The following is a 23609-nucleotide window of genomic DNA, read 5'->3' as shown; positions in this document are numbered from 1 at the left end:
TCAGAGCATGTTTATTTTAATGAGCAATCAATCGAGTGTGTTGTGGATCAATATATCAAACATAGGACACTTCCTATAGTTCCCTTTTATCGGTAACCTAATGAAAATATAAATGTTACATATCATCATTACAATCCAATTATTTGGGGCCCGCTTGCAATATCCACACAGCCCACCAGTGGGCTCCGGCCCAGAGGTTGAGAACCACCGTCGCTGTAGCGTGGAAACCTCAAACTTCCAAAACGGTTACTTTTCAGGATTCCAATTCAAAAGTAGCAAAAGCAGCAGATCCACAATCTCCAAATGTGTCGCTCGCTTCACGCCACATTTCGAGCTTGTGGATCTGCTATGTTGTGTGCCGCTGTAGTAAGATTCAAGTAGGGGGTTCATTTACCACGAAAAACACGTTAGAATAGAGATAGGCTTCTGCCGGACAGCAACGATATACTGCGATACGTTTACATTTATAAAGAGCGATGTACTCCAGATGTGGGTCACAGTTCACCGCTGTCATTTATTTTCACGCCGGATGAGCTTGTCTCAGCATTGGCTGCATTGCAAAACAGTGTAAAATAGCCAAAGAGCACACTGTATGTGTATTAATTTACTGTATGTGTCAGCCCCCCTGCTGCGCCGGTCTTTTTGTAGATTCAACACTCTTAGACCGGATGCTCCTACAAGGACGTCATAGAGGAAACATCAGAATGACATTAGAATACCAATGCGGGCGACCCACTTCAAAGGCTGTTCAAAACTTTAAAATTTCAGTCACGGCCCTCCCGAGGAAATGGCCAGAATATAGGAAATCGTTATCTATCCTATTTGGGTACCTGCAGAGGAGTGAGATGCGAGGAGTAGGCCTACACTATGACAACATCATCACCAATATTATTTTTACCACGCCTTTAAAAGTTAAAATTTTAATAGGAAAAGTGTCAGAATGCACACAGGTTATAATGAGCTTGCTACAGTACATTCATTCTATGTACAAAGTGCAAAGATCGATATAGAAACTACAGCATTAACTGAGGCTCTTTAAAAATCAGGTTTCATAAACACACAAAGCAAAACATTTAAACAAGCTACAATCTTGTCAAACTGCAATCAAACAAAACAAAAATAGCCCCGCCCACAGGCTTCCTCAAAGTCGAGCCAGACAGCCAAATTATTTATTTTACCAACATTTCTGAAATCAGCCTGAAAAAAGTGATTTTCGTTTTTTTGATTTTAAACAATACCTTTTCTTGGATTCATACTGCATACAGTACTTACACCGACACACAGGCATGTGGTGTGTGTGTGTGTGTGTGTGTGTGTGTGTGTGTGTGTGTGTGTGTGTGTGTGTGTGTGTGCGCGAGAGATCTTCTCACTCTAAGCTACACCAGGAAAGCATAAGGCCAGTCGTGGAGCCGAGCCGTACAGGGTACCCTAGAGAACTCCTCCATGGAACTCTGCTTTACTCGTTCTCAAACTTGCTGTACGGGTGGTCACTGTCAGAGATCAGACCTGGGAAAGAGAAAGATAGAAGGACACAGATAGGAAGAGAGAGAGAGAAACAGGGGAACAAAAGGAACACTGATTAGAAGTCAAATTGAATTATTTATCGCTGCCTCACCCCAGACCTCCGTAGCAAATGCATTCATTTGAGCTCAGTCACAGTGAGGCCGTATAGATTGTGTCACTGTTCGGGTGGAAACCTCCCATGTCCGAAACGGCTGCTTTTTTAGGAAATTGAAAAAAGAGAATCCGGTTGTTTCAAATGAATACACTGTAGTATATGTAGGCAAAACTTAAAAGGAGCTATAGTGAACTTTTTCTTGGGAAACGGATGCTAAAATAAAAATAATGTTTCGATAGTGTTAGACTAGGATGTAAACAAAGTGTCGGCCCGACAATGGCCAAAATGATTATTTTATCATTATTTTACGCTTTTTGTGGTCGTTTTTTTAATTGACACACATATGAAGCTTATTTTTGTATAAAATATTTTCAAAACATTATTTTTATTTTAGCATCCGTTTTTCAAGAAAAAGTTGACTATAGCTCCTTTAAGGACTTATCACTTTCACTTGCAAAATGTTTTCGAAAATAGCTACAATCTAACAAGCCAAGTTTTGAGCTTGTAGATCGGCGTCGCTACTTTTGCACTGCCTTTGCAAAGTAGGGCATTAATTTATGAAAAAAAAAATATATATATGAGATAGAAGGTTTCTTCCCGGTCAGTAATTAGATTTTCTGTGCTAGGCTGGATGTGGTGAGAAAGGAGTACAGGGGTAGTGTGTGCACAGCAGCGGTCCAATGCCAGGCGCTCCCTGTGGACGCACAGACCACTGTGAGCTGAAGGTTAGAGAAACACACCGTCATCCATCACTCTGTCATGTTGTCCATACAAAAAACACACACACAAAAAACCTGACATCTTACTCCACCCAAACCACCAGGGTATTCTGCTCACACACACACACACAGGTCAATTAAGAGAAGTCAATTAATTGAAAGTGATTCCTCCCTTGCACCACTACGTATGTATAGGAATTCACTTTGCATCAATAACAGAAAAGGATCACGACTTGTTTTGTGATTTTTACTTTAAAATAATTCCCAACAATGCTTGGTTTGCGAGCAGAGCAGTGTCATGCACCGAAAACAGCAGCCGTGTGAGCTCGTAGATTGGCTATTTTCAGCCCGCAACACCAACGTGCAAACACCTGTAAATTAACCTTAAAAAGGTCAACTCAATGGCCCTTAATTTATCAAACTTGCGCAGACCAACAAAAATAATGTGTACATAACTTTTTGCATTTATCAATCTGTCGTCAAATTGACGTTTGACCGCAGTGGCTACGGATCAAATCTCACGTGGGGTCTCAGCTCAAATGTCATTGTAGGCAGGCATTCAGCTTGTCCAGGACTGTAAAGTTACGCCGGTCGTCTATACAAGCCTCTGGAAGCAGATGTCAAGACGTTATGGCCTCCTGGCTCCTGTCAGGGAGGGGGGGGGGGTCACCATGGGCCCATGCGTGGGGTTAAAGGGTCACAGCCTGGGGGCGAGGGAGGGGGGGGGGGGGTACTCTCACATTCTGGAGAGCAGTGCGTGGTTCTCAAACTTTGTCACGTCAAGGACCCCCAAAATGATTGTGTCACTATCGGGCACAAACCTCTTCTCCATATTCTAACTGTTTGTGTTTTTTCGTAAATTAATTCCCTGCTTAACTCGGACAGAATTAAAACATCTCTTTGGTCGTGGTCAGGTCTGCCAGCTTTCTGAGAAAGACGCACACGGGTGTCGTGGAGACGGAAAATAATCCTGGTCCATAAGCGAGCATCCATTTGAAAGATAGATCTAGATCCACCACATTAATAATGTGCTGTTTTTCCATCGCCTCCTAAAGACGATAATATACTTTTTAAACACAGCTCGGGAATATTCAGCGACAGCTCTGGATACTCATGCTATATTTTACTCATTTTGACCCCCCTGGAAGCCCCTCAAGGACCTCTGGGGGTCCCCCGACCCACCTTTGAGAGCCACTGCTATAGGGAACTCTGCAGGGGGACCACATCGTTCCTATTCATATTGCCGCCACTCACCGTGTTCTCTCATACACTGGTGCTGATACTGTACATTCAATCGGCTGTCATATTTAGACTTAAATTAAACCGCGCTTTATTCAAGGACAAACCCGGAAACATCGGCCTGTTGCTTCACTGTAATGGAACCTGATAATGTTTTGCGAGTTTGGAAAAATTCCTGCTGACAACCATTAGGTGATCTGTACTCGACACCGGGGGAATGATGAATCACGTTTAAATTGCTTTAGGGAGACTGAGGGTAGTGTAACCCATACGTGGGCCCAGTCGCCCCGGCTTGAGCAGCATGAGGATTGGAACTGCTGAATAATGCATTCACTGTGGGAAACAGGCAAGGAAATTATATTCAATAAGAATCGCCCTGGAAAGTGAGATGGGGGCTCCTTCCTGACATGGATGGAGAAAACATGCATCTCGTTAGACTTACCGTTAGGTCTACACACGAGGGTCAACTCAACAGTGGACTGGCGTGTCAATGATTTTTGTATCAGGCCAAGTTGAGCTATATAATCTATGATTAATGAGGCTGAAAGGAGGCCATATGATAACACCAAGGTAGGATCGAGTGTAGACGTACCATACTTCTTGCGGATTTCGTCGTGCCTGGTCTTCCTCTCCTCCTTCCTGTTAAGGCGAAAGAACAGAATGTTTCAACTCTTCAACATGTCAAACATCCCATACATCCCTAGACATTGAATTATACTGCGGTCACGGTTCTCAAGCTTTTTACGTTTCAAGGACCCCCGTCAGCTCACTCCTGAGTTAATACAGACCTGTAAGGGTTTATTTGGAACCCCCTAAAGGTCCCTGGACCCCACTTTGAGAACCACCTGTATAGCTGTTAAGGGGCCTTTATGGAACGGAATGGAATTTTATGGAATGGAAGTCAGTGTCCCTACTGACTCAGGAATGAAACACCCACCAAAGCCATCCTGGGCCTCCCCATACTCCCCCAAGCAGTTTTTCTTTTCTGCTATTTTGCAGTCCATGTGGATAAAATAAAAGACTGAAGGGAGTGAGGCTGACCCACAAAAAAAAGCAATTCAGTGGGAACATGAATATAAATGTCAGTGGAAGAATGACTGTGTAACGTTGTGCTATCTGGCTGGGTGGAACTGCTTTAAACGAGCTGAATGCGTTTCACAGCGAGCTCCGGCCTTTGCACCTTGCCTCTCCCTCTCGCCATCACTGGTGACATTTCCGATTCCCGGTCAGAGCCACCACCCTTCCTTCTAAATGGCTGTGCTTTGGCCTTGAGGAAGGGCTCTGCTCCCGCCGTTCCATCTGATAGCGCCTCAAAATAGTGGACTTACGGGAGCAGTGGTAGCTAAAATATATTGTTGTTGTCGGGTGGAAACCTTGTATGCCCAAAACTGTTTGTTACCTGTATGTATTTATCATCAAAACATTTTTACTAAACTAGTGAAAACAGCCGATCTACAAGCACACAACGCCTCGCGATGCGAGGCGTTGTGTGCTTGTAGATCTGCTGTTTTCGCTAGTTTTGTGCGACAGTCTTGTATGATGAAGCAGGGCTTTGCTTTACCAAAAAACGCTCGAGCCTGACAAAAGGTAACTTTGCTAAGTCAAAAAGTTTTCAACAAGCTCTATCAATTCCTAGTTAAAGCCTTAGCGCCTTGGCCATGTGTGATGTTATTTAAGGCTGGGATTCAGATAGTTTACCACCCCAGGCCGGCACACGCAGTCAGCCCTGATAGACAGACACTCATAAACAACAACAACAACGGCAGCAGCATCTGTCTGCGGCAGCGGCAATGTTTTAAGGCCAGCAGTGAAATATGAGCGGCCCGTCCTGCCGTCAGGCCCGTCGTGCCGTCCTTTCTACGCAGCACAAAGGCACTGTGAGAGGCCGTTTTGTGCGTCGTCGCCTCCTTTCCCGGGGACGTAAATTTACTTTACTCTCAGCCAGGGGCGTCACAAGGGGTAGGAAAGTGGGACTGAGTTACTAGGGCCCAAGGTAGAGGGGGCCCTAGTAACTTTAGCTATTGAAAAATAGCAGATATACAAGCTCACAGCGCGGCACCGAGTGCCGCGCTGCGAGCTTGTAGATCTGCTATTTTTGAAAAGTCGTGAAAATGTGTGCAAACCTTTGAATATGTATTTTTTTAAGCGAACATTTGTAACTCAAATTTTGCTTCCGGGGGGGTCCCTGGAACTAAATATTTTGAGATGGGGGTCCGTGGCCAAATTCATATCATTTTGGGGGTCCTTCACATGAAAAAGTTTGAGCATCACTGACATGCGGAAACATAGGTTTCTTGGCACACATTTTCACGATTTTTCAAAAATAGCAGATCTACAAGCTCGCAGCGCGGCACTCGGTGCCGCGCTGTGAGCTTGTATATCTGCTATTTTTCAATAGTTAACATTCATGGGGGGCCCGCGGTGAATCCTTGTACCCAGGGCCCAGAATTTGGTGTGACGCCCCTGCTCTCAGCACAAAAAAAGGAGGGGGCTGCGTAAATCACTGTGGTGTTTTTATTACCAGGTAGTGATCTGTGAGCAATCAGGGTAGCTGAGGACATGGGGAAGGAAGCGGGAGGCTTGCTCTGCCTGCCATCTGTCCTCTCCCTGTGCGCCGTGTTGTGTGCACCACCCCTTACCGCCTCCTACACCTCCACCCAGCTGAACGACCACCACCACCCCTGGTGCACGGTCAGGGAGGCATGCAGGCAACAAGTGGGGAAAGGAAAGAGAAAAGACCCGTGCTGGGAAGCAGTGGTGGTAAAAGTACTTACATTTTGTACTTAAAGGGGCACTCCACCACTTTTCAACCTATCTTCATATAATAGGTCCTCACTAATGTTCATGATAAAATATCACAATTCTTTTCTACTTAGTTTGGGTCTCATAGGAGAGCTGTGGGTGGGTCAAATCCTCCCTACCGGTGACATCATCAAAGGGAAATGCAAGCTAATAGAAACTGCAGGCTTTCTATTCCTGAAAAAGTTGCAATGTTAAAGTGGAAGCCATTGTTCTTATGATAATAAAAATCTTTTTTTTTTTGTCAAACGATGATGTCACCGGTAGGAAGGATTTGACAGCTCTCCTATGAGACCCAGACTGAATAGAAAAAATTGTGCTATTTTATCACGAACATTAGTGAGGACCTATTATATGAAGACAGGTTGAAAAGTGGTGAACTACTCCTTTAAGTAAAGGGATCAATACTGCAAGATATACTCCGTTACAAGTATTAATATTGTGTTACTGCTTAAAAAAGTAAAAATTATACAATCTGTGTAATTCTTCCACAGCTTGATGCAGACTATGCAGTAGCTAGAAGACTATACTGTAAGCTACAGGAGAAGCCAGCCAGGGCCGGGAGGGATCACAGTAAAAGTGAAGACTTCAGGAGGAAGTCATTAAAGTCCAAAACTTCCCAGGCACAGAGAGAACGGTCAGAGCACTCGCTTTTCCTTCAAGCGGAGAATGAGCCCATCAGCGTTCTGGGGCCATTTCTCCAGGACACCGCTTTGTGAGGAGAGCCAGCCAGCAAACTGGCTATGAAGCAAAGCAGACACAAGTGGCGTTTCCATAAACTTAAGCGCATTAGGGAAGCGTATTATCAGAAATGCGCATTTAGACTAAGTGAATTTAGCCCGTTTCCATTTGCGGGTGTCATTCGAATAAGGGTAGTAGTTCGTTTGGAAAACCAATAGGTGGCGCACCTTTTCAGTCCTACGACATTCTATAACTGCAGAAGAAGAGCGACAAGCGACACAACAACGCAATAATACATAATATAATGAATACAAAATGTCACGGGGCTGTTCTGAGAGCTTCGCCTTGCAACACACGCACGCACACGCACACAAACACAAACACATAAAGTATTATCCACACAACACACCATCGCATCGCTTCGCGCAATGGAGGAAAAAAACGCTTCAATAAGGAATTTGTGTCCCATTTTGACGATGAGTTCACTTCTTTGACGTTTCCATCCATGCCTCTGTTACTCTCTCTGACTTTTATACCCTCTCTCTCCGCTGCTAAACTGGTCTGCGTGCTGTCTGCTTCTCATGCCATGGTGCCTGATTTATGATTAGTCGTATGACTGTGTGGCGCACGGAACAGTAGATTTCCAAGATCAAACTGTGTCCCTCCACGCTACGTTGTAGGGTTTGTAGATCAGGCAGTGGGCGTGTACTTGCAAGAGCAACATATAGCGAGTCAGTCCGTCACCCGTGCGCTGTTCCCATGCTGGTAGTGACTATCTGGATATATTTCTGCTGATATAAAACAAACCTGTATTGAGTTTTAATTTCCATCGCAAGCAATCATTATACAACCTGGGCGGATGGATGTGGACGGTATGAAAAGTGTGTGTGTGCGTGGGTGGCTGCGTGCGCGCGCCTGTACATGTGTGTGAGTGAGAGAGAGAGAGGGAGGGAGGGAGAGATGGAGATGGAGAAAAAGAGAGAGAGAGAGATCTGTCGATCAGCAGCTGTCTTTCTCTGACGAACGCTATACAATGGACGTTAATTAAGCGGCGGGGGAAAGTGTTATATAGGAGATATGGACCAGAACGTCATACTTTATTCGAATGTATTGTCTGACCCGTTTCCATTCACTTTTGCGCATTTAGTTTATCCGATTAAGCCTCAAAATCCTCCTCCTCTAAGCGTATAATCTTTTTTGCGGATAATGAAAGTTTATTCGCAAATTGAAGTGTTTCCATAAAAACATTTAGCGAATCAGCCGTTAATGCGCAAAAAGTAGTTTTATGGAAACGCCACTACAGAGAGAGAGAGAGAGAGAGAGAGAGAGAGAGAGAGAGAGAGAGAGAGAGAGAGAGAGAGAGAGAGAGAGAGAGAGAGAGAGAGAGAGAGAGAGAGAGAGAGAGAGAGGCTGGGACTGGTCTGCTGCAGTGGAGGAGTGGTTAGTGTGGGGAGCTGCTGATGTTTCCTCCAGACTGCTCTGCTCTCTCCAGCTGGGGCTCAGATGACGACGGGAGAGCTGATTATTCTGCGCTCACACTAGCAGCTACACAAAGATACAGATCTCTTTCAATGGAAGCCAGTGACATGAAGAAAAAAATAAAGGAATATATAAAGCCAGACGTTAAAAAAGAGCAGGGAACTGGCCCACAGAAATAATTAGTGTGTGTCCCCCCCCCCCCCCTCCCCCACACCCCATTACAATCAGTAATTGTGTGACGAGAGACGGTGAAAATCAATGAAAACCTGTAGCTTTGAAAGCTGCCAGTGTGAACGCAGCAATAGAGCTCTCCGGAGAGGGCCAGGCACTAGACTCTTCTAGAGAGGCTGTATACTCCCCCCCCTTTATGGGACCCTGGATCCCTGGCTCCTGCAGTGCTCTAGTCTGGAGGACGTCCCGTTCGGGAAAGGCGAACCCTGCGTCTAATGTAGGTCACTGCACCGCTAGCGCTAAGCGGGGACTAAGTTGAAGTTGGATCATGTGCGGGTCTGGGGCCTACGCTCCCTGGCACGTACTCGTAGTCTTCCTCCCTGGGAAGACTACGATTCAGCACTTTTCCCCTTCTGCACTCTCCGTCTCCTTCTCTCTCTCTCTCTCTCTCTCTCTCTCTCTTGCACACATACATACACACACACACACACACATCCCTGTGGAAGACAGAGCTCCAATGCACTCGGCACCGCTAGCGGTGATAAGACACGGTTACTGACTATCTTCCTGCATGAGTGCACACGTTTAACAACACATTTACTGGGGACTATCCTTAGAGGACGGAGGGAGGCCTGGGAGAGTGCAGGGCACTGAACACACAAAGACGAGGTTGCAACGTTTATGTTATTTATGTTGCACGATGAGGGAAGAGGCTGTGTTTTTTCTTTTTCTTTTCTTATTTTCTCTGTACCCCCTGCCGTGGAGCTCCAATACACACTATGATTCACACAGTGCACAGGGACCCTGGCTCTATGGAAGGACTGTGATGGAAGAAATACTCAAGATTCTTTGACTTAACCACTTAAACCCTTGCGTCTATATTCCGGGGGGAACATTAGCTAAAGATAGCAGATCTACAAGCTTTTAAGTGGTTATGTAAAAGTCCTCTATAAAAAAGTCCTCTATTAAAAATGTACTGTAAAAGTGCATAAGTATTGGTGTCAAACTATACTTACAGTGTAAAGGTAAAAAGTATTATTTTTAATCGCTGATCTACAAGCTCACAATGCATTGCGATGTGTTGTGAGCTTGTAGATCATCTATTTTCAAAAATCGAACCTCTGTTCGAAGTGGAGCTGTGTGTGTGTGTGTGTGTGTGTGTGTGTGTGTGTGTGTGTGTGTGTGTGTGTATTGCAGTTGATGCTCAGGGCAGGCTAGACTCAACAGCACCTCTCTGGTCACCCAGGGTTACTACATACAGGCTACATACAGACCCACAGACCCACCCACATACCCACATACCTACACACAGACACGGCCACGTATAGGGGAGCTTGTGTTCCACACAGCTCCAAAAAGCCCAAGCATAAAATAAGACTTAAGAGATTACTGTATACGTTGGAATAATAATCAAAATCTGCAAAGTAACTACTAAAGTTTTCTAATAATTGCAGTGGCGTAAAAGGTTACAATTTGCTTCCGACATGAAGTGGAGTAGAAGCATACAGTACCAAAAAACAAGGAATTACACTCAAGTTAAAGTATAAGCACCTCAAAATTGTACTTAGGCTAGAAAACTTAGTTACTTTCCACCACTGACTGACACACACACACACACACACACACACACACACACACACACACACACACACACACACACACACACACACACACACACACACACACACACACACACACACACACACACACACACACACACACACACACACACACACACACACACACACACACACAGTATGATTCACAGTCAGAAGCAGAGTGGAACTCTGGCCTGCGGAAGGACTTTCTTGGACAGTGACTTGTACTTGCACAGGATGTGGCCCTGTCTATTTATGAGCTCATTACCAGCGTGCAGCTGCTCAGCCTTGGCTATACTGTGTGCGTGTGTGTGTGTGTGTGTGTGTGTGTGTGTGTGTGTGTGTGAGTTGTGTACGAGTTGAGGGAAGGACCACTGAAGTTCCTCCTCTGGGAAACAAACTGTTCAGCCCAGCGCTGCAGGCATAGCACAGCACATCACACATCGCGCCAACTGCATGAGTCCCCCATTCCCAACACACAACAAAGGATCCTTTTGTGCAACATTATTACCAACTGTTGTAGAATAGAACCCCCTCTCCTCCCTCCCTTTACTGACTGTGGTTCCTTCACTCGTTTACTATTCTTATCTTTACTGTCGATCGCAAGAGCATCTCGGCTGCTATTGTTACTTACTGATAGCGACGTTTAAGCTATGCAAAGTAAAAACTAACGACACTGCAGAAAGTAAAAGAGGAGGTCCTTACCGTTCATCGGAGCGCTGTCTGATCTCCTCTCTCCTCCTGCTAAACCTCTCCTCATCTCTGTCAAGCCTGGAGACACAAAACAGACAAGACAGTGAGTATACACATTGAAAACCGCAGGAGCAAGACGTTAACAGATCATACACGTGTGAAAACATGGTTCGGCCACAGCAGAGACATATAAAATATTGGATTTTCTCTTCAAAAATGGTTGACAACTGAACAGGTTTACACAATATCCTACCACTACCTCACCCCATATTCTGTGTTCCCCTAGTATGCAGGTTACTTTCCTTTGCAGATTCATTGTGTGGATTTTATGAGTGGGGTTTTCACCTCATGCAGACTAACTTCCGCTATGTTGCCTGCTGCCATCTTATTTTTAACCATGAGTACATACCTGCTGCTTTTTTATGGCTACAAGGGTATTTATTTCCTGATTCTCTCATTGCTGTCGTTGGTTCTGCCTCTGCATACGAATAAATAACTTTTGCTTTAATGTCAGTGAAGAGGGGAAGTTTTTAATGTCAGTGAAGAGGGGAAGTTTTTAATGTCAGTGAAGAATTGTCTCCTCAAGTGTAGTGTAAACTCAAAGTGGGTAAACGGACGCTCTCGAACGTAAAGTGTGAGATTCTCTGGTATGAATTTGTAGTCATAATGGCTGCGGGAATAACAACAACCACGTCACCTCAGGGTCAGAACATATCAACTTCTGTGGCTATGTGCTTGATCAAGATGTACTCAGCAACGTAGGCTACCACCACGTAGGCGACAGACACTGCCTGGCTGCACCTTCTGTGAACGGGTCCGCGTCAATATGCCGACAGGCCAGTATGCAGATGAACTAAACCTACTCAGTAAAACTAACACTGGTGAGTAGCTAACCTGCCGATGGTCATCCTACTCGGAACAACGGACCGGTGGAACAATGAGCGGACCCCCTGTGAACAGCTGTCAGTAAAGAACAGGCTTGCTGCAGTGTATATACGTCCACCGTTAGAACACCGGTGGGTGGACCGCCAGGCCCAAGGGAGCGTTTTAACACGGTACGAGACTGAGAACTTTGTTTCCTCTGGTGGTCCAGCCTGGGACATGCCCCCCGGACTGGTCGTTGGAGGGTTTCCACAGCTTGGGATGTCCAGAGGCGAGGCAGACGGGCTGGCGAAGTGTTGTACTGTCTCTACTATGGTTGGGGGCCGCCATATATGGCAGAGATGCTGCTTGTGCCCACAGAGTACTGATTGACATTCTTGTTGTAACATGCAGACATGTGCTATGAGTTTGTGAATGTAACCTAAAACTGGACATGTAATGTGCGTGACGTCCTTGTGTGCTTTCCCTAAGTGTGGACCTAGTGTGTGTGTGTGTGTGTGTGTGTGTGTGTGTGTGTGTGTGTGTGTGTGTGTGTGTGTGTGTGTGTGTGTGTGTGTGTGTGTGTGTGTACTGTGTACAGTACATCAAGTTTAAAATACATTTTTTCTTAATATCTATATTCTGAAAGTACTCATTGCTGTGTTGTAGAGTGTTTGTTAAATAACAGGAGACTCCATGTCTCTCCAGCTCTTTACGTATTCAACAGAAAATGCATTATCAGGTCAGGATACCAATTTTATCCAATCAGAATAGAGAACTCAGACAGGATACAGATTAAACAAGTGCAATTGGTAGTGATGACGCAAAGAATTATCAGACACATTTGAAACTGGAACACTATAAAATCTAAGCTGAAAAATGTGTAGGCCTACTCTCTCCTGATAGGCTGAAATTGGTAACCCACCAGAAAATGTATTTTTTATGTATTAAAGAGCTGGAGAGACGGGGAGATCCCGGTTACTCAAAAACACTCTATATAGCAATCTCAGACGGATGGCTGGTATCTCCCTTAGAGATAGGGTGAGAGGTTCAATCACCCGAGAGAGACTTGGAGTAGAACTACTGCTCCTACACTTGGAAAGGAGTCAGCTTAGATGGTTCGGGCATCTAGTACGGAATACGGATGCCTCCCGAGCGCCATCCTAGGAACTAGGAAGGTCCTCGGTTCACGTCCCACTGGGAGGAGACCCTGTGGCAGACCAAAGACCAGATGGAAGGATTATATCTCCACACTGGCCTGGCTGGGAACGCCTTGGTATACTCCCGGAGGGAGTGGAGGAAGTCGCTCAGGATAAGGAAGTTGTGACTGTGTGATTATATCAATAATCATATTATCTCCACATTTTAACTTATTTATGTTTTGGGGGGAAATGAAAGGCATATTTCATCATACTACAGAGTCACAAAAAGCAGCAAAGATTCACAGCAACAACAGCAATGCCATATAAGGCCGTTTCTTCCTTAAATGGACGTGGTGCAGCAGTACGTACCCTGTCTGGCGCCTCTTGCAGCAGCAGCAGCAGCAGCAGCACACGGTGATGCTGATGAGGATGGTCCCGCCCACCACTGCCATGGCGATGAGCAGAGCTTCAAAGTTCACTGGAACAACAGACCATAATAATAACACAACATGACATGATGAACAACTGCTGTGATGAGCACTGGCTACGATAATTACTCTCTGGAGGGAAATACAAATGTAACTAAAAACATGTCATCACTGACTAGCAGTGTGGGAATGTTAAGTATATCTAATCTAATATTAGTACTCAAGTACAAATGTGAGTTACTTTGACTTTAAAAACAATAATCATAGTTTGTACTTCTATACTCCACTACATCCCAGAGGCCAATGTTAATATACCGTTCACTCCACTACAGTTATCTTACGGCTAAGTTACTTTGTAGATTTAGATTATTATTATTATTACAAAACATGCTTGAACCAGTCAAGCCCCATTTTAGACTGTGGCTATTAGAAAATAGACGATCTACAAGTTGTAGATCGGCTACTTTTATAAGAGTTTGACACAATTTGAACATTTACTTTTGAATACAGGACTTGAAGTAACCCTTGTAACAGAATGTCTTTATATATTGCCTTTAGTTTATTTAGGTAAAAGAAAAAGAAAAACTACTTCCACTTGGTGCTACCTCGGGATTTCCTGTTAGAATACTTTTCACCTCGTTTCAGAAGGAAAGAGAAAATAAAGAAATACTCATTTAGAGGTTGTGGAGACACAAAAACTGCTACATAAATCCTAGGTCTCCTTCTAACAGAATAAAATGTAACACCACAGTTTGACAATGCTGCCACCTGCTGGCACTTTAACACACTTATTTGTGACACTGTATTGATGAAACTACACAGGCTCAACAGGTCAAATCCCAAGCCACTGAACTAGGATGTATTCAAGAGGACTCCCTCACAAGGTTACTAAGGTTACAGTGTGGACACAAGTCTATCGATGCCTTCTATAGCAGCATACGGTAAAGTAGTGAAGTTGTTCCACTCCTCTCCCTCTACACCAATTAGCCAATCTACAGTCTCACAATGCATTAGATACTGTATCAGGGGTTGACACTAAGGTCTCAGAGGCATTTGCCCGTGGGGCAAGTACAGGTCTTGTTCTACTTGCCCAAAGGTCATGCCCACTTGCCCGAAAATTAATTGTCCATTATAAAATGATAGGTAAGATTTTAAATACAGCTCAATTTAACACATATTTATTTACTTTCTGGGGCTGTGCGATAAAAAAAAACCAAATACCTACATAGCTATGATTGAATATGTCTACTTTTCACACATGTTATTCTATATTTTTAAGTGTAGCAACAGTAAAAAACACATTATAGATAAACACTAACAGCGCTCTTATTTTACATTCCACAGACCAGAAGACAGAGCGCGCTGGCCATGTTCAGGTGTTTACAGATATCTCGTGTTGTGTTTATAAACGGTTGCGTCCCCTCTCAAATGAGCACTTGCCCGGTCGGGCAACCTGAAAGCAAACTTCACCTGCCCGACAGTTTTATTTAAATGCCGGGGGCAGGTGGGCAAGCCTTAGTGTCAATGCCTGACTGTATGCCGTATAGTTGATGTATGTTCGCTTATTATGACATGCCCAGAATAGTGATGCTAGCTAGAGGGTTCATGTGGTCAACATTCCATTATGTAGTAAGTCATGTCTGTCACTGTACTGGCAGGCAGAGGTCCTGGGTTAATCGTATCTCATTCTCAATGCCCCAATTGGTAAATAACTTACATGGCAAGCAATTGTTGTGAGTTATGTGACTAGACTGTCTAAGCACAGTTGGCTTAGCGGTGGAGGGTGAGATCAGACAGAACGCTGATCACAGGCTCTAACAGCAGATCCAGTCAGTGGGGAGTCTATTTTTAATCAGCCACTGGAGGGGGCCTGTCTGACAGCAATCACACCACCATACTCGGCATCCTCGACTTCACGCCTGCACGCACCGCTTAACACGTAGAATCCTATGTACATTATAATAGTAAGAAACGTTTACACAAATGCTATTTATTTTGTGACCCAATCAAGAAAACATTTCACGGGTCTTCACAAGTCTGAGTAAATCTGTCTGTCTGTCTGTCTGTCTGTCTGTCTGTCTCTCCCTTCCTCATCCAGTAGTGCTGTGATGTGATTTGAGCCTGAGCCTGATGTAAACTGCACAGCTGTTCCTGGCAAATACCCCGGTTATGGGGCAGCCTGAACTCATTATTGTACAGTGTTAAGATCGGGCTCAGTCAGGCTCTGCTCTGGCTACAATTCATTCTGGTAGGTACAGGTTTTAATTTTCAGGCCTGAATAACGAATAATTTTGGTGAGACGGGGGAACAAAATCTAACGTGATCCTACTGTAAAGCCCTGTGATTAAGTGATATATAAATGAAATATGATTTCTAATGACAATTTGTTCAGCCTGCGACAAAAAACATTGATTGCCGTTAAATCTGTCAAGCCATTTTTTGAGTTCTTGAAACAGTCAGAACACAAAGAATTCTCTTTTCTCTCAACTCAATGTACATAAATGCATTATCTCATTTAAATATTATTACAGGGACGATCTTAATAAAATGTACTCTCTCCCCTTTTCTTCCTCTTCTCCCTCTCGTCATGCCTAATTCTTCCTCTTATCAATTATGCGTGACGGTCTTCCTCCTTTCCTCCTTCCTATACTGTGACTGCACCCTGGTCTCTGCTCTCCTGAACTGACCTCTTCCCATTTATTATAACAGTTAATAACACTGATAGAATACATATGAAAAGCACTTTTAAAAAGCTAGGATAAGACCGTGTCAAAGGATAGACGGCAGACGCATATGACATTTTATGACGTATACAAACACTGCTCAGCTCATTGCGTAGAGACCCTCTGTCATAGAATCATGCAGTACCGTTGCAAAATTAATCCCTTTTTCTTCTACGCAAGGTCTTAAAATATACATGCAATCATATAACAATGTGTAAAAAAGAAGAGAAGCCTTTGCTGTGTGTGACTGTTGATATTGTTTGACATAGGCAGAGTCAGAGAAACCAATCAATTCAAAACACAATCTATCATACAGTATCTACTCTTGAGAAACGGTTTAAAGAAAATATGAGAAGTTTCTTCTATCTAGGTTTTCTAATAGTTATGAAGGTTCATTTTCACTCAGATGTGTGTGTGTGGATGTTTAATGTGACACTCTAAATGTATACCATATAGCCTATGCATTTTTGTCTTAAACATTTCTCATGCACATTATGACTTTAAAGTTACACCATAAAACATTCTGACCCGGATATCCTCCTTAAAACACCAACTACCGGTAGATAACAAAGAAAAAACAAGTTGGCTTGTCCAGGCCTGTAGCAAAGTGCTCAAGGATAAATACTGTAGAGGTGATTATTACAATGTAAACAGGCATTTTAAAGGATTTGTTTTCCAGACTATAGTAGAGCAGCTTGTTCTTTGTCTGATGAACCGCAGGCATTCATAAACGTCATGCGGTGGTAATAAATTAATTGCTATGGGACTGGGAGCCAATTCTAGTGTTAAAACTATACTTCTTCCTTCTGTGTTTTGTTGTTGTAGTTCTTCTTCTGTCTAGCAACTAGACAGAATTACCCTGCAGCGTGCCACTAAACTTCATTTGAGAATGCAAGTGAGGTATGACTTTATTTATACGCCGCAAACATTTGAACACCGATAAGGAAGTTAAGCCTCAAGCAGAGTTCATTCAATAAAAGCTGACCTTCGATCCTCAAACCAAATGACACTCCCAAATTCATCTAAGCACTATGCTCAAGACCTATTCTGATTGCCAAAAATGTACTGTACTAGGACAGGGCCATTCCCCAGCCTCTGGGGAATTGTACCAGAGGTCGCAGGTACGATTCCCCGCTCCAGCTATCACTGCTCCCCTCCCCCTCGCGCTCCTTGTGGGCAGCACTGGGTTCAGCTGGGTTAAGCTGAAAAAAAGAAGCTGGGTTGGGCTGCGATATCTGAATTTCCCTCGCGGGAGGAGTAGGTAACTATTATTATATCATTCAACTGGCGGCTTGAGGGCCCAATCCAGCCGTAGAACAATATTAAGTTCAGTTAATCCATTCGTTTAAAGTAAATAAGTACTCATGTACAGAAAATACTTAGTTTTGAGTGTTTAACTCATTTACTGCCGTTTGACAAGTTGGACGATTATAGCCATTGTCAAGAATATTCTATGATTTTTCAGAGGTAATGACACTCAGAAAGCATAGCAGGGAACGACCAAAGATGGGAAAACAATTCTAGCAGTAAATGAGTTAATACAAAAATGTGTAATTGTTCAACCCATTCTCACTCCCTTTGCTTCACCCTCCCGACGCCGTGTCTTTCTTTCCTTTGCTTCACCCCTGTGAAGTTTTGGGAGTGACTATTGCGTCTAGGGTGCGACGGAGACGGAGAGTTTTTGGACGAGACAGAGTCTTAGTACGCATGCGCCGACATGTGTTTACTGGAAGATTTTTCACTGACGGCCGTCACGGGGAATCGAACCCCGGTCTCTGGATTTGTATCTCCATGCTCTACCGACTGAGCTAACGAGAGTGACTGGGAAGTACCTTTTTTTTTGTGCTTTTATCTTTGACAAAACGTGAAATGATAACGTAGTCCCTTCTTTGAGCCACATTCGGAGGCGGAAGCAGTCCCCTGGTCAAGATTTACTATTCTGTCCATAACGGCACGTAATTCGGTAACGCGGCTGAGTCGGCTCATGCGGCGTTCCCACCGGGGGGGTCATCGCCGCCTGAGACGGCGCCGCTCCGTCGTTTATAGTGGCGTGAACGGTAGCGACGGGTGGCTGGTAAACCAAGAAGCCTTCAGAGCGTATCGAATCCCGCATCAGGAACTACTTTTTTTTCTTTCTTCTTAGACCACCCAATGCGTCTAACCCTTGAGACATTAGGCAATCCGTCCGCGTCTATGGTGAGAAGCATTCGGTATTTAAGATCGCGTCGGTTGTATGACGCAATAGGGGTGAGAACCTGTTGAATTGTTCAGTATTCTCTGATGGGCAAATCCTGTGCACCAGCCTAAATGTTGTCACTGAATACACTACTTCCACTTAAGGTTACCTGTTTTTAGTTTGAGCCAATCTTGTTCCCAACATCTGGCTGCAACCTGGCACCACAACATGTGTCTCCTGTCACTAGCTCGCTTATTTAACTTGTTATTTAAAGTTAAGTAAATAACGTTAGCACATTTCTATGTGTGTTTACAGAAGCACAGGATAACATTTGGCAAAAAGGAAATGTTCTATATATAAAAAAGAGAAGTGGGAAATGAAAACCAATGCTTCAAAACTGAGTGGAAGGACATGTTTGTGTAAAATGATGTTGGGAGTGTGATTCGCCTGCTTGTTATTTTACAATGTGAGTGTCATCTTCATGCACTTAAATGTGTTTAATTTGGGTCTACAAGGAAATCCTAAAACTCTATAAAAAGATTCTAAAGGGTATGACTAACAATAAGCATAGTCTTCTTCTCAAAAGGAAATAATAAAACTGAATGGCTTGACATAAGCTCTGCCTTCTTCTCAAAAAGGAATTAGTTCATTTTCTGATTGCAAGCTAAATTCAATTCCCCCAAACGACATAATCCACAAAGATCACCCCTCTGTTCTGTTGTCGGTTTTCAGATAAATTAAAAGCAAACTTTGTAATGAGATTTGATGACTTCAATCTCTCACAGAGGCGATGTAGTTTGTTAGGGCCCCTTTACCTATCAATGCATGGAAAGACTTCTCCACTGAAGGTAACCGTGTGCTGACAAGGGTCCCCTCCAGTTATTTCCCACATGAATACTACAGTCAAACATGTGCTTCTTTCTAATCGTTTCTAAGCGTATAAACATGTTGCAGATCAACAATGTTACAGAAATGTGCAAAAGGTGATGCACAGATTTTTTACTTCTACTATTGTTAGTTACTATTGTCAACTACTATGTCATTTACTGTTCTGTACTTAATCATTTTGATGGATCACTGTTTAACTGCAAGAATTTCTGAGTCTCCGGTCGTATTCATTTTTCAAATCTAGCCCCCTTAAGAAAAATAGTAGAATAGCCCTGACCTGAATTTTGCTTAAACCCAGTAAGTCTAAAAACCACAAGTGACCCACTTTTGGAACCTGAAGTAAGTAAGTTAAGTAAAGTAAGTAGGTCGGAGACGGAGTGGCTCGTTGTCGGTATCACTGGAGCTACCAGGGTGTCTAAACCAGGAAGATGGATTGCTGAGGTAGTGCAACACACCTACTATTAGCTCTCAGTACTGACCACAAGTCTTTCTTAAGCCATGCTAAACATACACCGAGTTGACAGTGTTCTGTATCGGACAACTAGCATGAGTGAGCACTCTACCCAACTGCAGGCAATCAGGCGAAAAAGTGGGCGGAGGAACGTCGCCCAAAAACATGAAAATATTTCATCTTTGGGTGAAGAAAGTAATACTCCTTGAACATAGAGGGGACAAGACCTAGTGGCCAGCCTAAGAAGACCTGGCAGATGACCGTGTTGGCTGACATGAAAGCATTCGGCATCAACCATGAGGTGACCATGGACCGTTCCCGGTGGAAGAAAGCCATAGCGAGAATCCAGTCCAAGTGGTGCCTTGAAAGCGGACTTTAAATCGATGATGATGAATGATCATCATCAAAACATCATGACTACAGGACAGGTACTGTTTTTCTCAAAGTGGGGTGTATGGAGGGAACCATTGGGGTCCTCCTCAACCAAATTAGTTAACCAAATTAGTTAATATAGCATCAAAATGATCCTATTTTACATTTTAGCTGTTCAAAATATAGCCGATCACACAACGCGTGCGACATGTTGTGAGCTTGTAGATTGGCTATTTTTGAAGACATTTGGAAAAACCTTTAAGATATGTGTAGTTTTGACTTGTTTTCATCTTTCAAGCACTCACCCCAACACACCCCCCATCGGGCCTGGGACAGTTGGCACACACTGGGTGGTGGCAGCAGGTAGCTCACAGGGTAGTCTGTGCACGTGTTGTTGGTAAAACACCACAGGCACTGCATACAAACAAAGTAACCACATTTTAAAAACCTTCTATTTTCAATTGAACATTGGAACATAACATTTTCATTTCCGTTTGATTTATTTGCTTCATAAATCACAAACTGCTCAGGCCAGACATGACAAAAAACTTAAATTAAGTTAATAAAGTATTTGATCAATCAATCAATCAATCAATCAATCAACCAACCAACCGTGTATGTACATGAGCCGTTAGAATTTAACGTAATATGTGTGTCACTGATTGATTCCCCAAAATAAGGAACACATGTGTCCCTTAATAGTTCAATAGGTTACACGTCTTTTAGTGTCCGTTTCTACATAAGGGACGATTCCTTATTTCAACAAGGGATGGTTGGAAAAGGCAAGTAGTCTCACATGGCTAGACTATTGACTCCCACAATTTGCAAATAATCCCCTCATAAGTTCTGATCATGAGTATCCAGCATGAGAAGCGATAAAGTGGAAGTGAAGCCTCCTCCCCACTTCTGTTTCGTTTTAACAGTCACGCACATTTATCCTAATATTAATAAAACTTATCCAAGCATATTCAGCTTGCCTCTCATCAGAAATGATATTTTAAAATATACTTTCGTGAATGGAAATTCCAGCTTCCATTATTTGGATTTCGGGAGGTGTAAGTAAGTTCCAGACTCTATATAGCATTGGGAGATAGTGGAATAGTTGTCTGGCTATGTGAGACTGGTTGGCAAGTAACCCCACACATACAAATAAAATAATTTCAGAAGGCACTGCAAACAAACACATTATACAACCTATTTCAGTAGGCACACCTAAACCTATATGAGTAGGCACTGCATACAGAAATATAACATTTTAAAACGTATATCAGTAGGCATTGCATATAGCACAAATATAAAATGTTAAAACCTATTCCAGTAGACACCGCATATACAGTATATCATTTTAAACCTTATATCAGTAGGCACTGCAAAGTGCATAAACACAACATTTTCAAACTGCTATTTCAGTCTTTTGTGCAAGCAAAAAAAATGTACACTGAAATGAAAAACCTACACAACATCCTCAGTGTTAATGTATCCATTTGTAATTCTGGGGGCGTGTGTGCCAAACTATTTGAGTTTAATTATATTATTTTGACACTGTAGTAATAATCTTTATTTATTTATTTATTTATTCGACAGATGTGTATGTCATGTCTTACCTTGGCGGTTCGTACACATGTGTCACAGGTCGTGTGGGAGGTACAGGCTGAAAACACAGATGAATAAAGTTAATAAATCATAATCATCATCATCATAGCTAGACATAAATAATCAGCAATGTTTACACCTGCCATCGATCAGCTCGATCTGTGACGCATTTACAGTAAAGTTCACACAGCAGGACAAGCAAAGTAGGTCAGGTAATTCATGTATAATATCACATAGAAACCAACGAGGCAAGTCAGGCAACAACCGACTGCTTTGGAAATTATGATAATTATCCACACTAAACGTTTATTATGCATTAATTGCTCTGTTCTTACGTGTGGGTGGTGGTGTTGTGGTTGTAGTTGTAGTAGGTGCAGTAGTTAGCCCTGAACTCTCCACTCGGCTAATGAAGCTACAAACAATGACGACAGCGACCATTAAAAACATCCTTTTTCTGTCAACGGTAATGTTCTCCATTATTATTATTAAAAAGAAAATACAAAAATAATATTTAAACAGCAGCAAAAGCGTGTCAAATATAAAACGGTCTTGTCTATGTGTGTGTTGTTGGCTTTCGTTTTCCTTTCTTTACGGAGAGTCGATTCACTTCACTTATGTTTCATCCTCACGACGGGGTCGCGCGCAGAACGTTCCTCGATCTACAAGCCCACAAGGCCTGCGCGACGCATTGGGCTTGGACTTGTAGATCGGCGACGTTCGACGCTGGCACGTGACGCTGGTGTTATGATTGTTTTGCTTCCTGGTTGGATTGATCTTGTGCTTTTTGACTGGTTTGTGTCGACCCGGACAGCCCGAGCGGGCGGGGGGTGCGTTGTGTTGTGTCCATGGTAAAGAGAAACCGCCCGCCCGGTTTATAGTGTACAACAGAACGGATACAATCCCAATGTCTACTAGGTTGCCAGGTTTCTTAAGACCAGGCAGCACCAATGCAACTTCCATGATTAGGGATAATAATGATTATTAAAGACTTTAAAGTAGTCATCGTGGACTGGCTTTTCAGATGTGTTTTAGCAGATTTGTGTCTGTGCTTTCTTTTGTAATTTAGCAATATGTGCAATCCTGGAAAAAGATCATATTAATATGAACTGAAGACAATCACAACAAGTGCACAAAAGCATCAAACTCAATGAATTGGGATGGGAACTTCCCATCTCAATTAATTTAGTTACCAAATTAGATAATTTTGCATGTAGCCCTACATGCATAAAACAACATGCATGCAAAATTATCTATCATTGTGTTTCTTCAAGAGTGAAAGCCTGTCTTGCGTTGACTTTGTTCTTCAGAATATTACCGGAAATATCATTGGGATATGATCCACGATTTTAACACCTTCGGCAAACCTGCCGTCCTTGAGGGTTTTGCTGTGTGCAGTCAGAGGATGCTCAAGGGATGGGGAGAAGCAGAAACATCCAGTTGAGATGCTCTGTTATTATACAGTAGTAGCCAGTTCCACTTGTATGTACAATATGCCTTACGGCAGTTCCTTGAGAAACCCATAGAAATATTAAGGAAGTGTGTGTGTGTGTGTGTGTGTGTGTGTGTGTGTGTGTGTGTGTGTGTGTGTGTGTGTGTGTGTGTGTGTGTGTGTGTGTGTGTGTGTGTGTGTGTGTGTGAGTGTGTGTGTGTTTGTGGCCTTCCTTTTTCAGAGAAAAAATTAAAAGGAACAATGTGCCATGTGCGTCAGAGTTCTGTTTTCACTATCACCAGGACAAATGTGTGGATGGCGTTGTATTGTGTTTGGTCACCTTGGCTGAGAAAACAGTTGAGCAGAGCATTCATCAAAGCAAACTTTCACTTCCTTAACTCATAGAGGTCCACAATGTTCTAGTTGCTTCTTGTTATTATACCTTTACAGTTAAACACCTGTGTCCGGGTAGCTCAGTCAGTAGAGCTCTCACCTCTCTCATGGGTTCGATCCCGGGCACTGCCAACTCAGCGTACAAGTAGCATCGCT

General features: G+C 43.3%; 1 protein-coding gene across 1 annotated transcript; it reads right to left on the bottom strand.

Annotated features, from left to right (window-relative positions):
- Positions 1-904: 904 nt before the first annotated feature.
- On the bottom strand, positions 905-22242 carry LOC308305140 (pituitary tumor-transforming gene 1 protein-interacting protein). Its single transcript, XM_080749840.1, has 7 exons — positions 21967-22242; positions 21643-21689; positions 20344-20452; positions 13370-13478; positions 11010-11075; positions 4169-4215; positions 905-1506 (listed from the first exon to the last, which is right to left on the bottom strand). The coding sequence occupies exons 1-7, from the start codon at positions 22106-22108 to the stop codon at positions 1457-1459; spliced, it is 570 nt and encodes a 189-aa protein (XP_080605966.1). The 5' UTR covers positions 22109-22242; the 3' UTR covers positions 905-1456.
- Positions 22243-23609: the final 1367 nt, after the last annotated feature.

This window comes from Nannobrachium achirus (genome assembly GCF_963921795.1).
Source record: "Nannobrachium achirus genome assembly, chromosome: 2".
Lineage (NCBI taxonomy): Eukaryota > Metazoa > Chordata > Actinopteri > Myctophiformes > Myctophidae > Nannobrachium > Nannobrachium achirus.
The sequence above is the reverse complement of the archived record's forward strand: the minus strand, read 5'-3'. Positions and strand labels throughout refer to the sequence as shown.

What these genes read in the sequence shown, in the direction of transcription:
- LOC308305140 (XM_080749840.1), bottom strand. Translation starts at nt 22,108, where the DNA reads ATGGAGAACATTACCGTTGACAGAAAAAGGATGTTTTTAATGGTCGCT. An exon ending in CATGTGTACGAACCGCCAAG is followed by an intron (nt 20,453 to 21,642) that starts GTAAGACATGAC and finishes GTTTGTATGCAG; the next exon opens with TGCCTGTGGTGTTTTACCAA. An exon ending in CGAAATCCGCAAGAAGTATG is followed by an intron (nt 1,507 to 4,168) that starts GTACGTCTACAC and finishes TCTCTTTCCCAG; the next exon opens with GTCTGATCTCTGACAGTGAC.